This window comes from Manis javanica, chromosome 15 (genome assembly GCF_040802235.1).
Source record: "Manis javanica isolate MJ-LG chromosome 15, MJ_LKY, whole genome shotgun sequence".
Classification (NCBI taxonomy): Eukaryota; Metazoa; Chordata; class Mammalia; order Pholidota; family Manidae; genus Manis; species Manis javanica.
The window spans coordinates 39217866-39241922 of NC_133170.1; the positions used below are offsets into that span (position 1 = coordinate 39217866).

A 24057-nucleotide genomic window follows, 5' to 3' on the forward strand; every position below is an offset into this window, starting at 1 on the left:
AGAGGCCCCTTACAGAGATAAATAGCCTCCGGGCCGCTCCCCCTCCAATGGGGCTCCACCACTTTGGAGGAGTAGCCCCAGCCAGGCCACGCCCACAGCAACAATGGAGATAAACTCCATAGCAAACGGGCAGGTAGCAGAAGCCCTGTCTGCGCACAGCTGACAAGCATAAGCCACTAGAGGTCGCTATTCTCCCAGGAGAGGAAGGCCACAAACCAACAAGAAGGGAAGTTCTTCCAGTGACCACTTGTACCAGCTCTGCAAACTATCTCTATCACCATGAAAAGGCAAAACTACAGGCAGACAAAGATCACAGAGACAACACCTGAGGAGACAGACCTAACCAGTCCTCCTGAAAAAGAATTCAAAATAAAAATCATGAACATGCTGACAGAGATGCAGAGAAAAATGCAAGAGCAATGGGATGAGATGCAGAGAAAAATGCAAGAGCAATGGGATGAAGTCCGGAGGGAGATCACAGACGTCAGGAAGGAGATCACAGAAGTGAAACAATCCCTGGAAGGATTTATAAGCAGAATGGATAAGATGCAAGAGGCCATTGAAGGAATAGAAGCCAGAGAACAGGAACGTATAGAAGCTGACATAGAGAGAAATAAAAGGATCTTCAGGAATGAAACAACACTAAGAGAACTATGTGACCAATCCAAAAGGAATAATATTCATATTATAGGGGTACCAGAAGAAGAAGAAAGAGGAAAAGGGATAGAAAGTCTCTTTGAAGAAATAATTGCTGAAAACTTCCCCAAACTGGGGGAGGAAATAATCGAACAGACCATGGAATTACACAGAACCCCCAACACAAAGGATCCAAGGAAGACAACACCAAGACACATAATAATTAAAATGGCAAGGATAAAGCACAAGGAAAGAGTTTTAAAGGCAGCTAGAGAGAAAAAGGTCACCTATAAAGGAAAACCCATCAGGCTAACATCAGACTTCTTGACAGAAACCCTACAGGCCAGAAGAGAATGGCATGATATACTTAACGCAATGAAACAGAACGGCCTTGAACCAAGGATACTGTATCCAGCACGACTATCATTTAAATATGATGGCAGGATTAAACAATTCCCAGACAAGCAAAAGCTGAGGGATTTTGCTTCCCACAAACCACCTCTACAGGGCATCCTACAGGGACTGCTCTAGATAGGAGCACTCCTAAAAAGAGCACAGAACAAAACACACAACATATGAAGAATGGAGGAGGAGGAATAAGAAGGAAGAGAAGAAAAGAATCTCCAGACAGTGTATACAACAGCTCAATAAGTGAGCTAAGTTAGGCAGTAAGATACTAAAGAAGCTAACCTTGAACCTTTGGTAACCACGAATCTAAAGCCTGCAATGGCAATAAGTACATATCTCTCAATAGTCACCCTAAATGTAAATGGACTTAATGCACCAATCAAAAGACACAGAGTAATAGAATGGATAAAAAAGCAAGACCCATCTATATGCTGCTTACAAGAAACTCACCTTAAACCCAAACACAAGCATAGACTAAAAGTCAAGGGATGGAAAAACATATTTCAAGCAAACAACAGCGAGAAAAAACCAGGGGTTGCAGTACTAATATCAGAAAAAATAGACTTCAAAACAAAGAAAGTAACAAGAGATAAAGAAGGATACTACATAATGCTAAAGGGCTCAGTCCAACAAGAGGATATAACCATTCTAAATATATTTGCACCCAATACAGGAGCACCAGCATATGTGAAGCAAATACTAACAGAACTAAAGAGGGAAATAGACTGCAATGCATTCATTCTAGGAGACTTCAACACACCACTCACCCCAAAGGATAGATCCACCGGGCAGAAAATAAGTAAGGACACACAGGCACTGAACAACACACTAGAACAGATGGACCTAATAGACATCTATAGAACTATACATCCAAAAGCAACAGGATATAAATTCTTCTCAAGTGCACATGGAACATTCTCCAGAATAGACCACATACTAGCTCACAAAAAGAGCCTCAGTAAATTCCAAAATATTGAAATTCTACCAACCAATTTTTCAGACCACAAAGGTATAAAAGTAGAAATAAATTCTACAAAGAAAACAAAAAGGCTCACAAACACATGGAGGCTTAACAACATGCTACTAAATAATCAATGGATCAATGAACAAATCAAAATAGAGATCAAGGAATATATAGAAACAAATGACAACAACAACACTAAGCCCCAACTTCTGTGGGACGCAGCGAAAGCAGTCTTAAGAGGAAAGTATATAGCAATCTAGGCACACTTGAAGAAGGAAGAACAATCCCAAATGAATAGTCTAACATCACAATTATTGAAACTGGAAAAAGAAGAACAAATGAGGCCTAAAGTCAGCAGAAGGAGGGACATAATAAAGATCAGAGAAGAAATAAACAAAATTGAGAAGAATAAAACAATAGCAAAAATCAACGAAACCAAGAGCTGGTTCTTTGAGAAAATAAACAAAATAGATAAGCCTCTAGCCAAACTTATTAAGAGAAAAAGAGAATCAACACAAATCAACATAATCAGAAATGAGAATGGAAAAATCATGACAGACTCCACAGAAATACAAAGAATTATTAAAGACTACTATGAAAACCTATATGCCAACAAGCTGGAAAACCTAGAAGAAATGGACAACTTCCTAGAAAAATACAACCTCCCAAGACTGACCAAGGAAGAAACACAAAAGTTAAACAAACCAATTACGAGCAAAGAAATTGAAATGATAATCAAAAAACTACCCAAGAACAAAACCCCGGGGCTGGACGGATTTACCTCGGAATTTTATCAGACACACAGGGAAGACATAATACCCATTCTCCTTAAAGTGTTCCAAAAAATAGAAGAAGAGGGAATACTCCCAAACTCATTCTATGAAACCAAGCCAACATCACCCTAATACCAAAACCAGGCAAAGACCCCACCAAAAAAGAAAATTACAGACCAATATCCCTGATGAATGTAGATGCACAAATACTCAATAAAATATTAGCAAACAGAATTCAACAGTATATCAAAAGGATCATACACCATAACCAAGTGGGATTCATCCCAGGGATGCAAGGATGTTACAACATTCGAAAATCCATCAACATCATCCACCACATCAACAAAAAGAAAGACAAAAACCACATGATCATCTCCATAGATGCTGAAAAAGCATTTGACAAAATTCAACATCCATTCATGATAAAAACTCTCATCAAAATGGGAATAGAGGGCATGTACCTCAACATAATAAAGGCCATATATGATAAACCCACAGCCAGCATTATACTGAACAGCGAGAAGCTGAAAGCATTTCCTCTGAGATTGGGAACAAGACAGGGATGCCCACTCTCCCCACTGTTATTTAACATAGTACTGGAGTTCCTAGAGATGGCAATCAGACAAAACAAAGAAATACAAGGAATCCAGATTGGTAAAGAAGAAGTTAAACTGTCACTATTTGCAGATGATATGATACTATACATAAAAAACCCTAAAGACTCCACTCCAAAACTACTAGAACTGATATCAGAATACAGCAAAGCTGCAGGATACAAAATTAACAGACAGAAATCTGTAGCTTTCCTATACACTAACAATGAATCAATAGAAAGAGAAATCAGGAAAACAATTCCATTCACCATTGCATCAATAAGAATAAAATACCTAGGAATAAACCTAACCAAAGAAGTGAAACACTTATACTCTGAAAAGTACAAGTCACTCTTAAGAGAAATTAAAGGGGACACTAATAAATGGAAACTCATCCCATGCTCATGGCTAGAAAGAATTAATATTGTCAAAATGGCCATCCTGCCCAAAGCAATATACAGATTTGATGCAATCCCTCTCAAATTACCAGCAACATTCTTCTATGAATTGGAACAAATAATTCAAAAATTCATGTGGAAACACCAAAGACCCCGAATAGCCAAAGCAATCCTGAGAAAGAAGAATAAAGTAGGGGGGATCTCACTCCCCAACTTCAAGCTCTACTACAAAGCCACAGTAATCAAGACAATTTGGTACTGGCACAAGAACAGAGCCACAGACCAGTGGAACAGATTAGAGACTCCAGAAATTAACCCAAACAAATATGGTCAATTAATATTTGATAAAGGAGCCATGGACATACAATGGCAAAGGACAGTCTCTTCAACAGATGGTGCTGGCAAAACTGGACAGCTACATGTAGGAGAATGAAACTGGACCATCGGCTCACCCCATATACAAAGGTAAACTCAAAAGGGATCAAAGACCTGAATGTAAGTCATGAAACCATTAAACTCTTGGAGAAAAACATAGGCAAAAACCTCTTAGACATAAACATGAGTGACCTCTTCTTGAACATATCTCCCCGGGCAAGGAAAACAACAGCAAAAATGAGCAAGTGGGACTACATTAAGCTGAAAAGCTTCTGTACAGCGAAAGACACCATCAATAGAACAAAAAGGAACCCTACAGTATGGGAGAATATATTTGAAAATGACAGATCCGATAAAGGCTTGACGTCCAGAATATATAAAGAGCTCACACGCCTCAACAAACAAAAAACAAATAACCCAATTAAAAACTGGGCAGAGGAACTGAACAGACAGTTCTCTAAAAAGAAATACAGATGGCCAAGAGACACATGAAAAGATGCTCCACATCGCTAATTATCAGAGAAATGCAAATTAAAACTACAATGAGGTATCACCTCACACCAGTAAGGATAGCTGCCATCCAAAAGACAAACAACAACAAATGTTGGCGAGGCTGTGGAGAAAGGGGAACCCTCCTACACTGCTGGTGGGAATGTAAATTAGTTCAACCATTGTGGAAAGCAGTTTGGAGGTTCATCAAAATGCTCAAAAGAGACCTACCATTTGACCCAGGAATTCCACTCCTAGGAATTTACCCTAAGAACGCAGCAATCAAGTTTGAGAAAGACAGATGCACCCCTGTGTTTACTGCGGCACTATTTACAATAGCCAAGAATTGGAAGCAACCTAAATGTCCATCGGTAGATGAATGGATAAAGAAGATGTGGTACATATACACAATGGAATACTACTCAGCCATAAGAAGTGGAAAAATCCAACCATTTGCAGCAACATGGATGGAGCTGGAGAGTATTATGCTCAGTGAAATAAGCCAAGTGGAGAAAGAGAAATACCAAATGATTTCACTCATCTAAGGAGTATAAGAACAAAGGAAAAACTGAAGGAACAAAACAGCAGCGGAATTACAGAACCCAAAAATGGACTAACAGGTACCAAAGGGAAAGGAACTGGGGAGGATGGGTGGGCAGGGAGGAATAAGGGGGGGAAGAAGAAGGGGGGTATTAAGATTAGCATGCATGGCGGGGAGGGAGAAAGGGGAGGGTGGGCTGCACAACACAGAGAGGACAAGTAGGGATTCTACAACATTTTGCTAAGCTGATGGACAGTAACTGTAATGTGGTTGTTAGGGGGGACCTGATATAGGGGAGAGCACAGTAAACATAGTACTCTTCATGTAAGTGTAGATTAAAGATTAAAAAAAAAAAAAAAGAAAGAAAGAAAGAAAGAAAGAAAAGGGGGATTACTCTTTGATAGGATAAAACTATTGGTAAATCAAAGATCAACGCATGCTTTAAATATCCTTAATGTTGATCACTTAAAGGGTGTCAGATGATCAGCTATGGAGGTACTCTTTTCTGATAATATTCCTTTCTCTTAATGAAAAAAAAAAAAAAAAAAGTAGTCCCTGTGTGCTGACCTCCAATGAGTTCTGCACAGTGGTATAGAGGGCATGTCAAAGTGTGGGCAAAGGGTCTGTTTGTTTCTATGCAGAAGATCAAGGCCTAGCTTGGCTACCCAGAAAATGAACTAAGATACGATATGAGGAGGAGCTTCCGGCATCAGCACTCTCTGGAGGACTCGTGCCGGGGGATGATCATCTAAAAGCCTCCACAGGGATCTGGGTGATGCTGCGGTTGTGGCTGCGTCCACCCCACCGTTTCCTGGACTTGCCATTGGAATGAGGAGGGAGATGTCTAGGCTGGCATGTGCATACAGTGAGACAACGAATTTAACCGGATCTGTACTGTTGGAACTCAACCAGGAGTTGGGAGGGGTGTAAGGTGTAGCACTCCAAAATCTTATGACTATAGACTATCTATGGTTAAAAGAACATATGGGATGTGAACAGATCCCAGAAACGGGCTGCTTTAATTTGTCTGATTTTTCTCAGACTGTTCAAGTACAGTTGGACAATATCTATCATATCATAGACAAATTTTCACAAATGCCTAGGGTGCCTAAATGGTTTTCTTGGCTTCACTGGAGATGGATGGTAATTATAGATTTGCTATGTTTATATCACCGTATTCCTATTGTGTTAATATGTGTGTGCAAATTAGTTAGTAGTTCAAAACCTATACATGCTTAAGGTACTCTACAAGAAGATATGTCAATGAAATAATCAATCCTCCCATGTTTTCTTCCATATGCTACCTCTATAGCTTCTCTTCTTCCTTCCTAATTACAACTCTTAAATAGAATTCGTGCCTCATATCGAATTTGCCGAATATCATAATTCCTCCAGGTGGTAAAGATACCTCGAGACAAGTGCTGGGCATAGAAGCCACAGGGCATAAATCTGCAAAGAAGTAAAAAGCTAACCTTTTCAAACAATATGGCTTCTCTCTCACTTACCAACTTTACATTTCCCTGTATGGCCCTGGAAGATGACTGGTTAGCCAGAGACGGGTAAGATTCCTCAAGGGAGGAACAACCTAAGACAGGCACAGTCGCAGGGGGGCCATCAGGTGAGAAATTGGGGATCAACAGAGGTGAGGCTCAGAACCTCATTCCCCCTGCTTTGAGAGAAATCTTCTGCATCCGTGAATGTTTTGCTGCCTTGTCTAGCTTGGATTAATACTTAGTCCACAGGCACACACCTGATCATCTACATTTGCTCTCTTACAGCACTAAACTATGTTTTCTACCTTTATCTTGCATCTATCTACCACTTCAGCATTTTATTAAAAATTAAAAAAATAATAATAATAAAGGGAGAAATGTGGGATCAACATATAAATCAAGTATAAAAATCAAACGAATATTCATATTTGACCTGATTGTTTATAGTTCATAATGTGTGATCAAAACCGAGTTTCTGTGATGAATGCCCTTGTACTGTTCACCACGTAAGAATTCATTCACTATGTAAGAATTCGTTCACCATGTAAGAACTTGTTCGTTATGCTTCAGAAGATTGGAGACTGACGAGAATTAGGCTTGAGATGGATTAATGATTGTACATTGAGCATTGACCCCCCTATACTGAATTTTATTGTTGTTAGCAACCATTTGATCAATAAATATGAGAGATGCCCTCTCAGAAAAAAAAATCTAAAGGAAAAAAAAAAAAGTTGAACATGCCAAATTGTGGAGAAATTATAAATATACTAAAGTGTTTCTGGAAGTTTCTGAGTCAAACCCAAGGCAGACCTCTGCTCATGTGTCCTTGTGCCCTCTCTGGGGAGGCTGGCCAGGCACGCAGTACCATAGATCAAGGGAAACAGTGTAACTCTTACCTGAATATGGGGGCCCCGGAGGGCCTGGGGGGCCTGCTCGGCCAGGTTGACCAGACGGCCCAGGCTTGCCCGGCAGACCCATAACTCCATTATCTCCTTTCTGCCCCTGACAGAGAGAAAGGCAGAGCCTGTCATGTAGCATGGCATGGCAAACTTGCTTCCCACTTACCTCTAAATCAGAGACCAACTTGCCTTTGGAGCAAAGGCCCAGGGCAGGAGGCCATCCCAGAGATGTAGACCAATAAACTCCTAAAAAGCTCAGGGCAAGTGACATTGGAGATAGTGATAGCTACAAGTTTGCAGACATACCTTCTTGCTCTGTCCTAGAAACATGGTTTATGAGGGCCGAAAGGAACCGATTCAACCCACTCTCCTCACCTGCGGATGGGGACACGGAGGCTCAGAAAAGAGCGAAGACTGACGCAAGTTGCCCAGCACCGAGGCAGCAGAGCTGGGCCCAGGACTCAGGCCTCCTGCTTCCTCATCACAACCGTTTCCCTCCCGTCATAAGAGCTGTTTCTATCCATTGGCTCGTGTAGCTTGAAGTAAAGACCCAGCTCCTCACTGCAGCCTACAAAGCCCAGCGTGGCTCAGCTTCCCAGTCGCAACCCAACCTTTCGGTGTTTTTGGTCTTCAAGAACACCATGCCTCTGATTTCCCTTCTCAAGGCTCTCCTCTCTGCCCCAAAGTCCCCTCTCTCCCCTCCGCCTGGCTGACTCTCTCGCATCCTGTAGCTCTCAGCTATAAGGCCGTTGCAGCAAAGCTTCCCCTGACCTTGCCGGGCTGACTGAGTTCTCCCCATCCCCATGAGATGAGGTGGGCCCTTTTCCTTCTTCGCATTTATTCCAGATCATAAGTATGCATTATTAGCAGGGCCGTTTCATCAGAGTGTCTCCGAGACACAAGCTCCCTATGGGCTAGAACTGGTCTTGTTCACCTGCCTTCCCCAGATTCAGTGGGGGAGGAGGAAGAAGCCAGAAACCCGGAAGGGAGGGGTTTGGTGGAGCTGTTAGGAGACCTGGGTTTCACTGTGTCCATGAGACCCTGGGTGGCTCATCTCATTGCTCTCTGCCTCAGTTTTCTCATCTGTAAAGTGCAGCCAGTAGATAAACACCTGCATAGTTTTGTTGTGACGCTAACAGAGATCTCAGAGGTAGAAAAGCGGTTTGCACAAAGCTATGTTGGGCAAGCTGATCTTCACAGCCACTGCATTGGAATCACCTTTGTCATGGGATTAGAGGTCCTTCTTTCTCAGATGGGGTTGTGCCTACAGCTGTACATTCCACATGGGGTGCCCTCTTTGTTGCCTGTTCTGGGAGGATTAAGAGCAAAGATTTTTCCTGCAGGGCTGCTTGTAGGAATGACCACAGAAACCAAAGCCTAGAGGTTCTTCCCCTGAACAACTTGCTAATTTCCCCCTCTTGCTCTGGACCTAAACAAGACAGTGATTGATGCCCGACATCTCTGGCCTGGATTCCCTTTCTATACCTGTTCCTTGGCAGGCTTGCCCACCTCATGAAACACAATTTTCCCCACATCTGGGAAACAGGCATGCCGGGCACGCCTTTCCAGTAACAATGGTGACGTGTGACTCGCCGCATCATCAGCATGGCCCTGCGGGCCCTCTTGGCATGTCCAAGGAGTTCTTAAACCCTTCATTGGGGCTGCATGAGGTCAGAGTTTGTTTCCAATTCCATCCTGATGGAGGGAGTTCTTAAGTCTTGCCCAAACTGGATCATTCCTTGAGAGGAACCAAGACAGGTCCCAGAATGGCAGGCAAAGGAAGGTGGTGGTGGCTTCGTATAGCCAGAGGTAAGGCTTGCTTTTCTAGCAGCTGCGTCCACTGACCATAGGCACAGGCAGTGTGGTGGCCTGTAGGAGCTGGAAGCACTCCGTGACTGACACCAGCCGAGCAGAATATTCTGCTCGTCGGTCATCTGCTCAGAACAAGCCATGTCTCCAGGGCCCGGGCTCCCTGAGCAGTGCTTTCCAGGAAAGGCTTTGTTTCCTTATTGCCACAAAGTTTGGTGATCCTCTCAGGGAAGTTGTCCTGTTCCTTAACTGAAGATTTATATGGTAAAGTCAAGAGCTGTTTTCTCAGACCTGGTTGAGGGTAAGTCCTGAAGGCAGAAAGGATGACGGGACATGGTGTGGGAAAAACAAGCCTCAGCTCTTCCAAGCCTGGCTTGGAAGCTGGCTTAGCTGAGGGGCCCTGGGCAGGCCACTCTACCTCCATGGCCCTCACTCCCCTGAAACTAGAAGGAGGGGATGAGATGAGGTGGTCTCTAAAATCCTGGCTCTGAATCTCTAATCTCCTGAAATCCTTTCTGAACTTCTGATGATCAACTTATAACCACCTCCAGGAACTCTAAGCACCATTGACCCAACAACACTTGATATATAAGAGTCTACTAAGAACTGAATTCACGATAAAAAGAAAGTACCATGGCAGGCTCCCACGGCTAAAGACTGAAGTATCTGCTGATGAGATAGGCTCTGAGGGCTCAGAGAACTCAGCCTGTTTATAGCATCTTGTAGGAAGGGTGAGTTCATTCCCCTCACTTCTCTGAGCTCCCAAACATAGTTCTGGTGTAGTTATTAAGATGAATCATTCTCAGCAGGGTCAAGAAATAGTGTTCTTGGCTTCAGTCCTCAACAGGAAAACAAACACTGCCTCAGAAAAGAACCAGAGGACAGAATCCAACTGGTTTCCTGAACCCAAGCATAAAAAGTTCTGGATGGAAATCAGCAGTAGGGGGGGAAATGAGAAACAAAAAATGTATTTTTTCCCTTTTTTCCTTCTTTTTCTGAGTCTAGTTTTTGGAAATGGGTATCTGTAGCATCATCGTGATGCCATGGCCATGCCACCATTATAAGACTTTGAAAATTGCGCTGGAACACTGTGACTTCAAAAGTCATTATGGAACCTGAATTATCCAGGTTGGAACCTGTTTCATTCCTAAGCTCCCTGGGAAAAGACCAGAATTGGCTTCATAGCGTTCCCATTGTTCTGAACCTTGGCTCACATTAGAACTGCGTGGACAGCTTTAAAAAAAACAACATGCCATGCTGAAACCCATGCCAGGCCAATTACATCAGAGCCTTTGGGAGAAAGGTCTCGGTATCAGGGATGATGAGAGAGAAACTCAGGACCACAACCACTGCCCCCAGGCTGGGAATCTGTTTCCTATCAGCCCCAGGTGACTCTGCTGTAAGCTGAAGAACCACAGATCTAGCCTAAGGAAAGAAGGGAAATATAAGACCAGAAAAAGGTTTCCAGCCAAGGATGTTTGCCTCTTAGCATTATATATAATTTGGTTAGATCTCTCAGGTCCAAACAATCTGTTGCTTACTCGTTTACTAAAATGTCATGCAGGCATTTAAAAAAGATGCTTAAAATGTTCAATGAATATCCACAGTAATGAGCAAAAATGTGTGTTGTGATTTTAATTTAAAAATTTAGAACAGAATAGCAATATATTGGATATAAAAGAAACAAACAACTAGAAAGTTCACAAAGAAATAACACTGGGAGGAAATATTCCAAAATGCCAGAATATACCTGGGTGTTAGGTCTTTAGACGATTTCCCGTCTATTTTTCTGAATTATCCAAGTTTTCTGTGATGATTGTATATAACATTCATAATGGGAAAAGAGGTAAGAAGCCAACAAACTGACAACGAAAAAGTAAAGGGGCACATCTCTTCGGAATGCCTGTCAATTAGGGAAAGATGAGAGATTTCTCTGACACTCACAGCTCCCAAGCCAGCCAAGGCAGACGCACCTGCTTCCCTGTCTCCGTCACATCGCATGGTTTGACCCAGAGCCTGCTGACCAGGGGAGTTCAGAAGGAACAATTTCCCTAAACACTTCATAGTGCCAGCGAGGAGGGTCACTTACAGATTGAATGTCTGATCATACTGTTGAGATTCAGAAGACCCTTTAACAGCAGGGGAATATCTGGGCTGTTCTTTGAAACTCCATTTGTGTATGGACATTGAGGCAAAAATCAGGCTTTCTGGGTGAGTGACCAGATCTGGCTTCTACTCCCAGCTGCTTTGGTTAAGACATACCTGTTCTTAGGAGCCAAAGATCCACTCTTGCTTCTGGCCTTGTACATGGTTTGAACAGAACATCCTGTCTCATCTGCCTCAAACTATGGCTAACCTAGAGAAGCCAGGATCTCTTGGAAATGCTGCTGTTTCTGCACACCTGCCCAGAGGATGCTGGAGACTGTCTATGGCATATCTCTACCTGGCCCCACCCACCTGCCCCTTTACACTCTTCAAGGTCAGAAGGTTCTGACCTCAGGGGCATGGTAAGCCCAGGATCCTTACCTGCTTGCCTCGTTTTCCTGGTCGTCCTCTGGGTCCCCGGTGTCCTGCTATCCCAGGCTCACCCTTTGGACCCATTTCACCCTGCAAAGAAAAAAGAGAAGCAAGAGAGGAATTAGGGTGTGCAGAGCAGGCACATCTCTGCAGGTCTGTAAATCACTGGTCACAAGGGCAGTGCACCGGATCATTCCAGGTCTTTTCCAAGTGGGAGATTAGGAGAGTGATGAGGTTGTGGGAATGGCAGACAGGGTTTTCAAGGAAGGAAAGGAGAGGTCACCCTGGCCAGGTTATTAATCATCTGAGATGGCCACTAGGCAGCACACATTCTGTTGTCCCACACACCAGAATGGCTAATGCAGGAGGCCCTGCGTCTCAGGCACACATGTGTCTGTGGTGCTACAAGCTGTCACGGAAAAGTACTTACTCTTTTACTTGAAATTTTGTGCTGTGTTTTGTTTTGTTTTTAGCACAGATTCAAATCTATGGGTTTTTGAATGACTGGACACAGTTTTGACAACTACCATCTTTGGAAAGTTTCTCTCACATAATAATCATTCCTCAGGGCTATACATATCCCCACTCTTCAGCAAAACTGGTTTGTGTTCCAGCTCACTTCCACTTGATTTAGTTGAAAACTCTTTGTGGGGAGAGATGTTCCAGGCATATATTCAAATATTCAATAAAATTATTGTAGCAATTCCTCACTGAAAAGCCTGTTTGAACCATCACACTTCTATCCACAGTTTAAAGCCAACCTTTCATAAAACCCACTTCTCCATTTTAGTTGCTCTCCTTCCCATTGTGTTCTCTAGGATTCCAGGCCCACTTGCTGTTTCTCTGGATCACAAACCACAGGGCATCATTCCTGCCCCCAGTAATCCCTCGATGGCCCAGAATGCACCAACAGACTAAGTTTAGTGATAGCGACCACGAGTGTTCCTGTGAGTCATCAGCCAGCATCCAGGAAGAGCTGCCCTGGCCATTCTGAGAGAACAATAAACACCCAGACAGCCTTTCACAGGTCAGGGGAGGTATGCCATGGAAAATTCCAGGGAACACCTACATACAGTAAGAAGCAAGCATAGAGCTCTGGAATCACATCACTCAGCCAATGGAACAGAGTTGTCCCTACCCAAGTCACCAACATCTTGCTTCAGCACGAATTGTCCTTAAACCTGTGATCTTCCAGTTCATCATGTCCCTTAGCATTCTGGGCAGTGAGCGGGTGAGAGGACAGGATGCATTCTATGTGGCTGTGGGGGATGTTTGTACAATTTCCCCTTGGCTGTTTGCAGGGGCCAAAAGCTGTTTTGTTTGGCTGGGAGAAAACAGCAGCATAAACACCATAGTTTTTTTATTCTGTTTTTAGATTTTCAGAAAGAGTGTGGCCCTTCTCTTCAACTGGAAGCAGCCAGTAAGTTCTTGATCTAATTTCTCTCCGAAGACCTAATTATGGTTATCATATCAGTTCTGTCTTCAAACAGCCTGCATGAGAGGGAGAGAGAACTGGAGATGGCAAGTTGAGTAAATGATGTCCAGACCAGAGAAGCTGCCACACTTACTTTTACAGTAATTTATTATTCTTTGATGTTCATTGTTGCACTGAGTGAAAACCTAGCCTAAACATTTTAAAATAAAATCATTTTTTCTCTTTTAATGTTTCCTTTAACTTGCCTATATGATTAATTCATTTTTAACTCAACACTCCATCTAGGGTAGCAGGAGAACAGGTTTTGACAGCCAGTGATAAATTATAATAAATTAATGTCAGATGACTGAGATTATTTAAATATGCTCTATTGATTGGAGCAGGCAGATCAAAATTGTTTATGCAAGTTTGGAAAATAAAACTTTAAAGTGAAGTTGAAAAAAAGTTAGAATTCCAAGAAAGCATCCATTTGCATGTTTGAGGAATATTCTTCTCCATTTTAGGTTAAAAACGATTCCCCATGTCAGTGCCTGTGAGCAGGAGGAGCCGCCACTAGGATGGCAAGTCAGGAGGCACTCTCCCCCTGCGGCCGTGTGTGTGCGCCCTGTTCAGCCTCTGATGTGCGTGAGCCCTCTCTTCAGCCTCTGACGTCTCCGCCCCTTCCACTCCTCTTCCCCAGACCCAGCCCTCAGTACAATTTCCAAAACTCTGCCAATCACCACCTTCACCATTTTAGTCATAGCTACACAACATTTTATATATATTTATTGTGAACAACAAGGAAATTTACTGTTACTTACTGAATATTTTTTCTTTAAGTTAATGGAAATCACTTTTTTTAATCAAGCCTCGTCCCAGGCAAGATATCTAAGAAATCCCACTCAATATTTAAACATTAAATTGGAAATTTAAGTTTTAAATAAAACATGTCTGCACTCAGCTGAAACACTTCTGCGTGCCTCCAGGGGGACACGTGCCTCCTCGAAGGTGTGCTGAACCGAGTGCAGTCTGCGGCGGCTTCCGGATGCCCGTGCCTCCCACTGGTCCCTCTGCCACGGCTGCCCAAATCCGGGCCCCGACGCAGGGCCCTCTGCTTTGGAACATCGTCCCCGCCAGCTAAGGGGCGGCAAACTCCAAGAAGGCCTCTGTCCGCCCAGGCCACTCTGCCACCCTGCCACCGCCCTGCTCTCCTGCCACCAGGAACCCTCCGCAGCTAGACCCACTCCCCTGCCTGCGGGACGGAGAGGAGGAGCCCTGGGTTTGCCCCCAAGGTCTAACCTGAGGCCTGTTTTTATTGCTCCCAGGTACTTACTTTCTGCCCCAACATTCCAGGAAATCCCGGGACACCCTGTGAAGAGAGCAACGCAGACAGCGACGCCTGAGAGGAGGCTCGGAAGGGCTGTGGGGCGCGCCTGGGTCTCATCGGCCAGCCAGGAGGCCCGTGGAGCGGTGGGCGGGGCCGCCACTTCCCCGGGGGGTTACTATTTCTGTGCAACGGCGATTACCTTTTCTCCTTTGGAACCCAGATCACCCCTTTCGCCTCTGGACCCCTAGGAGGAAGCCAAGGAGAGCGTCAGTGGGTCAATACCTTGCAGGGGAATTTGGAGTGTTTCAGAGTGAAAGCTCCCTGGCCGACACTTCACTTCACAGGCGAAGGAGTAGGCCAGAGATTAGGCAGCTGCCCGGGGAAGGAGCACTTTGTGATCTTCCTTCTGCCTAGATCCCAAGGACCTCTTGCATTAATAAAGGACAACGGAGAGAAAATTCTGGGTCCCAGATCCTCTGTCATCCTTTGGGAAATTTGTTCCCAAGCTCTGGCTGGTTTTGTTTTTGACAGATGAGGCTGTGTGTTGGAAGCTTGGCCTAAAGACACACCTCAGCCATCTTCCTCCAGCACCCCTGCAAGCTGTGGCCACTGTCCCCTCACAGCCTTCGGCTGCTCATCTGCCCCGTGTGAGGGCACCGGGAGCTCTTCCCCGACCTGCCCGCCCTGCCTCAGGAGGCCCCTTGCTTCTCTCCCAGCCCACTGACAAAGGACAAGGGGACATCGAGGAATGGTCCCTGCAGTTGCTGACCAGAGACCAGGGCCTGTCCTCTGCTCATCACCGACCCCACTGCTGGTATCCCAGACCAGGCTCCTGGAAGCTATCAGAGGCCAACACTAACCTTTTCCCCTCTGGATCCGGGGGAGCCCTGAAAGTAAGCAGAAGGTACATTCACAATCAGCCCAGCAGGACCTTTGGGCCTGGTGGAAAAGCAGAAGGAATCCCTGAATGTGGTGGGGAAGTGCCCCTGCACTGCCCTGCAGGTTGGACGAGGGTTGCTGTAGTAAGCACAGAGATGTCCCTGAGGGCTGAGTTTACATCAGATCTTAAAACCATACTGCTTTTCTTACCCTCCAAAGGCCAGAACAAAATTTTTCATCTGCTTTGTTGCCCAAAGGCTTGACCCTCACTGCCCAGGAGAACAGCAGGAATGCCAAGCCAGGGGCATGACGGGGTGGTAAAGGCAAGTATTCTGGCTCTGGGGTCCCCAATACCTGTGACGTTCCCCAGCCCAGGACAGCAGCCCCACTCAGTCCCCCACTTTGTGGACAGTAGCTGCTCTGGAGCCTCCGTGAGAAGACCTGAGGACGTCCATCTGGATCAACGCACTGACCTTGGAGCCCATTGGTCCTCTTGACCCTGGCAAACCCATCACACCCAGGTCACCTTTCTCACCCTGTGGGAATTAGAAGAAGGGGGAGAAAGACCTGCAGTGACATTTCCTAGAGAAACGGAACCAGGAGAGTCATGGGCAAGACCAGAATGGAACTTGTCAGGGCTGGCCTGTGAATCCAATGACCCAAGTGCTCCCTTGCTCACTCCCAGGGGCGCAAGACTCCATACTCCACACCCCGCACTTCATTCTAGTATTTGAGATTAAACAAAAATGAAATTGCCCAAGGCAGAGCAGATCTCCAAACCGAATGCTCAGCAAGATGCTATAAGTGGATTGATGCTTGATTTTTCGTAGAGATGGTGGTGAGAGGGTGGGGAGAAAGCCTGAGGGCTCTGGGGCCTCAGAGGGCAAGGTATCAGCACCCAGAAAAACTTCACCTGCTTTGCTTTTTGCATAGGAAGGGCCTTTCAGACATCTCCCTATACTTTCACCCTAGATTTGCAGCCAAGCAGGGTGAGCATCAGCCTCTTGGTGCACACTACAGAGGCCGGGGGCCGAGACTCTGGGCAGCCTCTGTTGCCCCTCAGCATGAGCAGTTTGCAATTGGAACTTTCAGCACCCTCTGTGTTAAAAAACAACAAAACAAAACAAAACAAAAACTTCTATACCAGGGCCAAAAAGTAAAAATGTAAGGTGAGACACATACTTAACTGAAACATGTTTTAGAAGTCATATTAGAAATAAAATGGGGGAAATTCATTTGAGCAGCACATTTCATTTACTGTAATCTGATTGTCATTTCAATATATAATCAATATTATTAATGAGATATTTACATTCCAGTAATAATAAATATTTGAAATCTGTGTGTATTTTACATTTACATCACATCTCAATTCAGGCATTACATTTTCATCCAAAATACTTGATCGGTATTTAGATTTCATAAAACTTACAGTTGACAAAACAGGTTCACACATTCAAGTTGCTCCAAAGATACTTAAAAGTTTTCAAATAACTGAATTAAAGGTTTTTTAATTCAAATTCGAATTAATTAAATTGAAAAAATTCTGCTCAACAGTTGCCCTAGCCACATTTCAAGGGCTCAATCTGGTTGCTGCCATACTGGACAGCTCAGTTCTATACAGAGGATTTTAAAAGAAATATCCTTGGAACTCTTCCTGAGAGGACTGGGAACACAGTTTTCTGTTTCTATAATCAGTACAGCCAGTGAGTGAATCAGAGCAGATAGCGACATTCACCTGCCCACCCCGACCTATGCAGGTCGAATTTCCAAGTCATGACCTCTGTCTGCACCCAGGAGTCCACGACCAAAGTGGGGACATAAATGAAGCACAGGTGTGGGTGTGTTAGCTTTTCACTATCTGTCTGAGGAGAGGGATTTCATTCGCATTTGGCATTAACTCTTTAAATGTAGGATTTCAGTCACTGCGGCCAGCCAATGCCTACCCCTCACCCCTCCACCCCGCAGCCAGATCAGCACAACAGCCCCAGCTATCCAGACACAAGGCACCCTTGGGTCATCTCAGGAAAACCAAAGGAGTGCACGCCGACTCTGAGGATAGAGTAGAGATGGCCCGTGAGCAGGGGAGCAGCCCTCACTACTCCCCAGGAGCAGCTGTTGGATGGCCCAAGGTCTTGCCATCTAAGTGGAGAGGGGGGTGTTCTGGGGCCCCTGGGCAGCCCTCGAGCTCTCCTCCTTCCCCAGGAAGTGAGTCGCAGTCTGCACTGGAGCCAGTGGAGCCGCCATCTCTCTTGTGCCCTGACACCACATGAGCCATGACGGCAGGCCGCACTTACCCTGGGTCCTTCAGGGCCTGGCCAGCCGGCCGGCCCAGGCATGCCTGGAACACCCGGGGGGCCAGGTCTCCCCTTCAAAGATGAAGAACAAATGTCAGCACAGCTGGGTTCATTTCCCTCCTTTCAGGAAATAAGGTTTGTTTCTGGGGCCCAGAGGGAGTATGGGGCACCCAAGCACGACCTCGGCACCCTCACCCTCACCCTCACTTTCTTAAGACTGATGCCTAGCAGGCTGGGTCACTTAGGTACAAGCTAAAGCCCTTGGAGTCATACTGGGTCGACAGGCAAGGTCTTACTCTTCTCAAGAAATGGAAGGTGGTGGGGAAGGGATTCTAAATTTCTTGTTTTTTTCATCTTTATCACCTCTGTCCACCTAATGTCCCTGCATTCCTCTCCAAAGATGCAGTGTGGGTTGGTAGGATCATGTTTGGGGTACAGCAGTAGATGCTGACGGTTCTCCCTCAAGGCCTTTTCCACTGCTCAGGGCGCCCATCCCCAATAGTGGCCTTCCTTGCTGCCATTCATTCCTGCAGCCTGTAGCCTGGCCACTACCTGTGGCCACCTGGAGCTGTCTAGCAATTTATCTACCGCCCTTTCCTACAGCAGATAGTTCCCTTCCCTCAAGGCAGGACAAACTGCAGTTCGAACTCCCGAGTTCCCCGGGTGTGAGGCTGAAGGGGGCTCCTGCAACACCATGCCCACAATGGGCTTCCCCAGACCCCCAGCCCATCACTCTCCCTCCCTTGGCTCCTCCTGTCACTCATTCACTCCCTTAGGAACTCTTCCATCTGCACATGGAATGTGCTGTCTCTATCTCTGCTTCTAAGGAACTCAGTTTAAGCTGGGAGGTATGGAAGAACAGGCCCTAAAAGAGAGAGTGGGAGCAGGGACTTGGAGACTACTTTGACCTCGGCATGCCTTGGTTAATTTCACAGTTAGCCTAGCTAGGCATGTGGGAGGCTCAGCCCCTCAGAGATCACAAACGCAGGCACATGTACTGGTTTCTACTCTTGCCTCCCACATCCATGGCAGAGATCACTAACCAGTCATGGCCCTCGTAGGTTTTGAGCATGGAGATGGTCCCAGAATCAGACAGCCACTGGGCCTTGGCTAGAGTTGTCATCTGTGCCCTGAAGGGTTGTAATTTTGCTTTCCAAAGATCTATCTGAAGCTTCCATTGATATGAAGCCATTTGAATAAAACATTTAATCAGAAAAACAATAATTTATACTTAGAATCATGACTATCTTTCCTGGCCAGAGTTTTGCACCAAGACCTACAGTTTCAGCTCCAGCATCCACTGATCATGTCATGGGGCTGCTTGTCTACTCTTTTCCAACATGAATGAGAGTCTTGATACACGTGTTTGGTTTATCACCTCTGCCCACCCAATGTCCCTGCATTGGGTGACCTTAAGTAATTCCCATATATTTCAGCTAGGCCAACAAACAGAAGCCAATTGTTTCTGTCGGTTTGGCACTTTATTGCAGTTTAATCAAATAGACAGTGAGAGTCATTTTGTGCCACTGGTTGGGGCCCTGGAAGATTTGTGTGATGGGTGACAGGAAGCCTGGCCAGGCATAGCAACCCCAAGGTGAAGTCCCAAAGGCTAGCAGTAGACAGTGACTGTGAAGGGGTATGTGGGGGGGGACTTGGTGAAGGGGGGGACCTAGTAAACATAATGTCCTTCATGTAATTGTAGATTAATGATACCAAAATATAAATAAATAAATAAATAAATAAACCCAAAGGCTAGCAGTAGAGGCTCCAGCTCCTGATGGCAGGTGTAGTCAGAGAGAGCGAGGCTGCTATGCTCACGGCCAGGACACAGTGCCCGCCTTGTCCCCCTGGGCACTGGGCTGCCAGTTCCCCCACCCGAGGAGTACATACACACTCACACACATGTGGGGCACAGGTGCCTGTGTAATGCTGACACAGCAGCATGGACCATACCTTCCTTCCTGGTAGGCCAAGCTCCCCCTGTGGACAGAGAAGACAAGTAAGCAGAGGCTGCTTTGGGAAAGAAGTTCTAGAAGGGGACAGCTTAGTAGGGCTGATGGCAGGGCATGACCATGTGGCTTGGTGGCTTGGCAGCACCCCTGCCGTGTCCGAGGGCAGAGCCGAAATGCATGGATGGGAGTCCCACTCCCCAGCAGCAGCCAGTCATCACAGCTCCCTTCCTCATGCACAGAATTAGCACATGCTTTGAAATCCCAAGCGGAGAAGCCCCAGTGGCACCCCCAGGAAACAGGCTGGGGTCACCAAGGAGGTCTGGAGAACGTAGTGGCTCCTACCTTCGCTCCCTTTGGCCCTGTCTTGCCAGGAGGCCCTGGTGGACCCTACACAGTCAAGATAAGAAGTGAAGAAAGTGTTTATTCACCCAACGCAGGGCGAGTGGTGAGGGGGCAGGACGGGAAGAGGCTCTGGGGCAGAGGGCTCCTGGCTCTCCATGTAGACTCTGGCTCTTGCAACTCCGGGGACCCTCCTGTGCCTCCAGCCCAACCTCCTCCTCTGACAGCTTCCTCTGGGCTCTGTTTCCAGCGGGCCCATGGCTGCAAAGTTCACACAACTCTGTGACTCTTTCTCCCTGGGATCCTGGGATCCTAAGACATCCTGAGTGCTTGTTGGGAGCAGCTAAAAGGTCTTGAAGGATGCTTTTTGTCAGAAACAATACACTTCAGCCCCTCTCCTATCTTTTCAGCTGCTCTCACCAAGCTTCCCTGGGGCCCTGATCAGAAGGAAATCATGCTTGGCACACAGGAGCAGCAGACTTAGAAATTCTCGTGGTGGGTCCATGTGTACCAGGTGTAGTGAGAGTCTTTTTTAAAACATTAAGAATGTGGGTAAGTAGGGGACTTGATAATGGGGGGAATCTAGTAACCACAATGTTGTGCATGTAATTGTATATTAATGATACCAAAAAAAAAGAAAAAGAATGTGGGTAAGTAAACATGGCATTTTTGTCCCACTGCCCAGACTCAGGAGTGGGCTGACTCCAGCCCAGGGACTCTGGCACCCACTGAACTAAAGCTTACACCCCCACAGCCAGAACGCAGCTGCTCTCTGCTCATACATCTATGAAATGCTCAGTTGGCCAACTGTTTTTCAAATTCCCCAGTACATCAGAGAGGAAATCCCTCAAACCCTTGCAGGCCACTACTTCATCCTCAAGCTCCACTGGTGAACACACCCAGCACAAAGCCCAGCACAAAGCCTGGTGAAACAGGATTCCTATGAGACTTGTCCAAATGACCAAGAGCTCCTCAGACCGTAGTTCCTACATGCACATTAGAACCCCCTGGGGATCTTTTGAAAATCCCCCAAACTGGGCCATACATTACATGAGCATCAGGAATTTTTGAAAATTTCTAGGGGATTCAAATGTGCAGATAAATTTGGCAACTTCCCTGTCTTTGGTCTCTTTCTATTTTGGAGAGGGAAGGAGGCAGAGTTTTGTTCCATTCTCTTTGTTCTTATTACCAAACCTCAGGTTTCCCATTTCTTGTCATGGGCTGGGAATATTTCACCAGGCTACTGTGCTCTTGCCTCAGAGCTTCTCCAACTTTGACGTGAAGATAATTGACCCAGGTCTTATTTAAAATGCAGACTCTGACTGAATGGGTGGTGGGTGCTGGCAGGATGAAATTCTGCATTTCACATGGGTTTGCCTGATGTCAGAGATGTGCCAGTGACCAAGGTGGGCAGACCCCCTTTTCTCTCCCATGCTCTGTGTTCCTCCTGTCAGTGTAGATGTCAGGAGGTAGGAAGGTGAGCTACCTCAGAGGTGCTCCCCAGGATGCCCAGCCCCTCTGGGGTAGCCTCTGGCCATCTCTGGGTTCAAAGTTCTGTTTTGTTTATTGCATTCAAAAAACATTTCTGGGCAACCCACTGCACCCCATGTGTGTGTAGCTGGGCACACACACCATGAACAGGTGTCTCTGCTCTCAAGACCAGGGCTTGGTTACCTTGGTCTATAAAGAGCCAGACAGTAAATACCTTAGGCTGTGCCTCTGATAAAGCAACTCTGTCCTTGTAGCATGAAAGCAGCCAGAGACCATAAAGCCTTAATTACAAAGACGTCTGCTGCCAGATTTGACCCAAGGGCCATAGTTTGCAAGCCCTGCCATAGAACTTACATTTTATGGAGAAGAGACCAAAGAGACCAGGAACAAAAACAAACAAACAAGAGAATTATGGGAGATGAGAGAATCAGGCAAATAATTAAAACAGGTCATTAAGATGATGAGTGATGGGAAGGCTACTGCATGTGGCCTGGGTGGCTGAGGAAGGCATTTCTAGGGAAGAGGCATGGACACTGAGTTCTGAACAACAGATGAGCTGGCCATGGTAAAAATCAGAGGGAAGAACATGCCAAGCAGCAGCCAGAGCCACAAAAGCCCTAAAGCTGGAACGAGTTTGAAGTGACTTAAGACACAAGGGCACATGTAGCTGCATCAGGTGGGGAGCTGACAGTTCCTTGTACCCCCATCCCCTCTGGCAGGCCCAGAGCCCCAGGCTGGCCAGAGGAGCCAGGAGATCTTAAGCCAGGGTCTCTGGAGGGACTGTTTACTAGAAATGCTGTTTTCTAACATTCTGCCTGTTCCTCATTCTTCCCTTTAGCTCCAGTGGTTCGGGTGGGCTGCTTGGGGACAGTATCTGAGCCCAGACAAAGGTCAGAGGAACAAGCTCCCTGATGCCTCCACTGAAGGCAGGCCCCTCTGGGTCCACTGGTGGGGTCAATGGTCACATAGAGGCAACCCACTGTCATCAAGTGTTTGAAGACAGCCACAGTAATAACCACACACAACTAGGCAGCAGCTCATCTGGTCCCCCTCCCCTGCCAACCACAATCCAGTCCTGCAGGGGTAATCATCACTCCCATCGCGCAGAAGAGGGAACCAAGGCTGGAGGCCAGAATCTACCCAGAGAGGAACCCGTGTTCTCGCCATGTGGCTCTGGAGTGGAGGTGAGCTGGAGAGGACAAGCAGCTCCCGTATCACATCTGAGGGGAGCTCTAGAGGCCCTGCCCAGGGGCCCCGCTGCTCCCAGCAGACAGCAGGAAGGTGTACCTACCTGAGGGCCAGGAGGCCCTGGGGAGCTGAGCAATCCCTGCATGCATGAGGACTGCGTGGATTCGAGTTCCAGGAGGAGATTCTTCATGTCTTGGAAGAGAAGCTTCAATGCAGAGCAACACAGAGTTAGAGGTCAGACTGGGAGGACAGGGGAAGGGTCACCAGCTTGGGCACAGACCTGCTCCACAGTGCAGTCCCCAAGGTTGGTGGCTCCCTGACACCCAGTGGGGTCCCAAGAGGACAACCTTCTGTGACCCCAGTTTCTGTTCTGTCATCTGCTCTTGAGATATACCTGGCCTGAATGGATTGTAGAGATATGACGGCCACTTTGGGTGGAGTTACAAAGTTCATTTAAGGGGCCTTTACCCAATGGACAGCACTGTCCAATAGAAATAAAATGCAAGCCACCAATGTGAGCCATGCATTTAGTTTTAAATTTTCTGGTAGCCACATTAAAACGGTAAAAGGAAACAAGTGAAATTAGTTTTAATGGTACATTTTATTTAACCTTAATATATCCCAAATATTATCACTTCAACATATATTCAATATGAAATAATTACTAATGAGACATTTTACATTTCATTTCATACTAAATCTTCAAAATCCAGTGTGTATTTCATACAAACAGCAGATCTCAACTTGAACTAGCTACATTAAAAGTGTTCAGTAGCCACACATGGCTAGTGGCTACTGTATTGGACAGTACAGGCCTAAGAATTTCCAGAAAAATCTGAGAATCCCAACTCCTTAAAACACCTGGACTGTTGTCTTCCCAAATCCTGCTCTTGTCCTCTCTTCCGAAATTCTGTTTCCTCTTATACCTCAGTATGGCTACAGGGGGACCGTTTCTGCATCACCTCATGGCAATGGTCCCTGTTAGCACCAGCCGTGGGACACTTGGGGAGAAGAAAAGCAAAAAGGGAAATTCCGTATCTGAGCAGCTGAAGGAAGCCTAGGAATTTACAAGTTCACCTCATTTTTCTCGGGAAGACAGGCACTGCTGGGAAGGAACTTCCTCCAGAACTTATTTAAGGCAGTGGGAGAATGGACACTCACCAGAAACCGCAAAACGTCCATCCCAGGACTCAACATGCTGCCTGAGAATCAAGGGCCAACTCCCTCGGAAAATACTGTGGAGGCAGCCACCTCAAGCCATGGGGGACTCGTGTG

At 46.0% G+C, this 24057-nt stretch overlaps 1 protein-coding gene across 12 annotated transcripts in view; it reads right to left on the reverse strand.

Annotated features, from left to right (window-relative positions):
* The window catches only part of COLQ (collagen like tail subunit of asymmetric acetylcholinesterase), a 76729-nt gene that overhangs the window by 12832 nt on the left and 39840 nt on the right, over positions 1–24057 (reverse strand). For 11 of the 12 annotated variants that reach the window (XM_073223473.1, XM_073223470.1, XM_073223471.1 and 8 more), the window contains 10 exons: positions 22886–22987; positions 20107–20151; positions 19766–19792; positions 17813–17884; positions 15989–16051; positions 15497–15523; positions 14836–14880; positions 14643–14678; positions 11905–11985; positions 7567–7672 (listed from right to left, as the gene is read on the reverse strand). In XM_073223473.1, the coding sequence (XP_073079574.1) occupies positions 7567–7672; positions 11905–11985; positions 14643–14678; positions 14836–14880; positions 15497–15523; positions 15989–16051; positions 17813–17884; positions 19766–19792; positions 20107–20151; positions 22886–22972 (589 nt within the window). In that variant the 5' untranslated portion in view covers positions 22973–22987. Of the gene's footprint in view, positions 1–7566; positions 7673–11904; positions 11986–14642; positions 14679–14835; positions 14881–15496; positions 15524–15988; positions 16052–17812; positions 17885–19765; positions 19793–20106; positions 20152–22885; positions 22988–23643; positions 23779–24057 lie in introns of those variants that run through there. The other variant, XM_073223474.1, reaches the window with a different exon arrangement.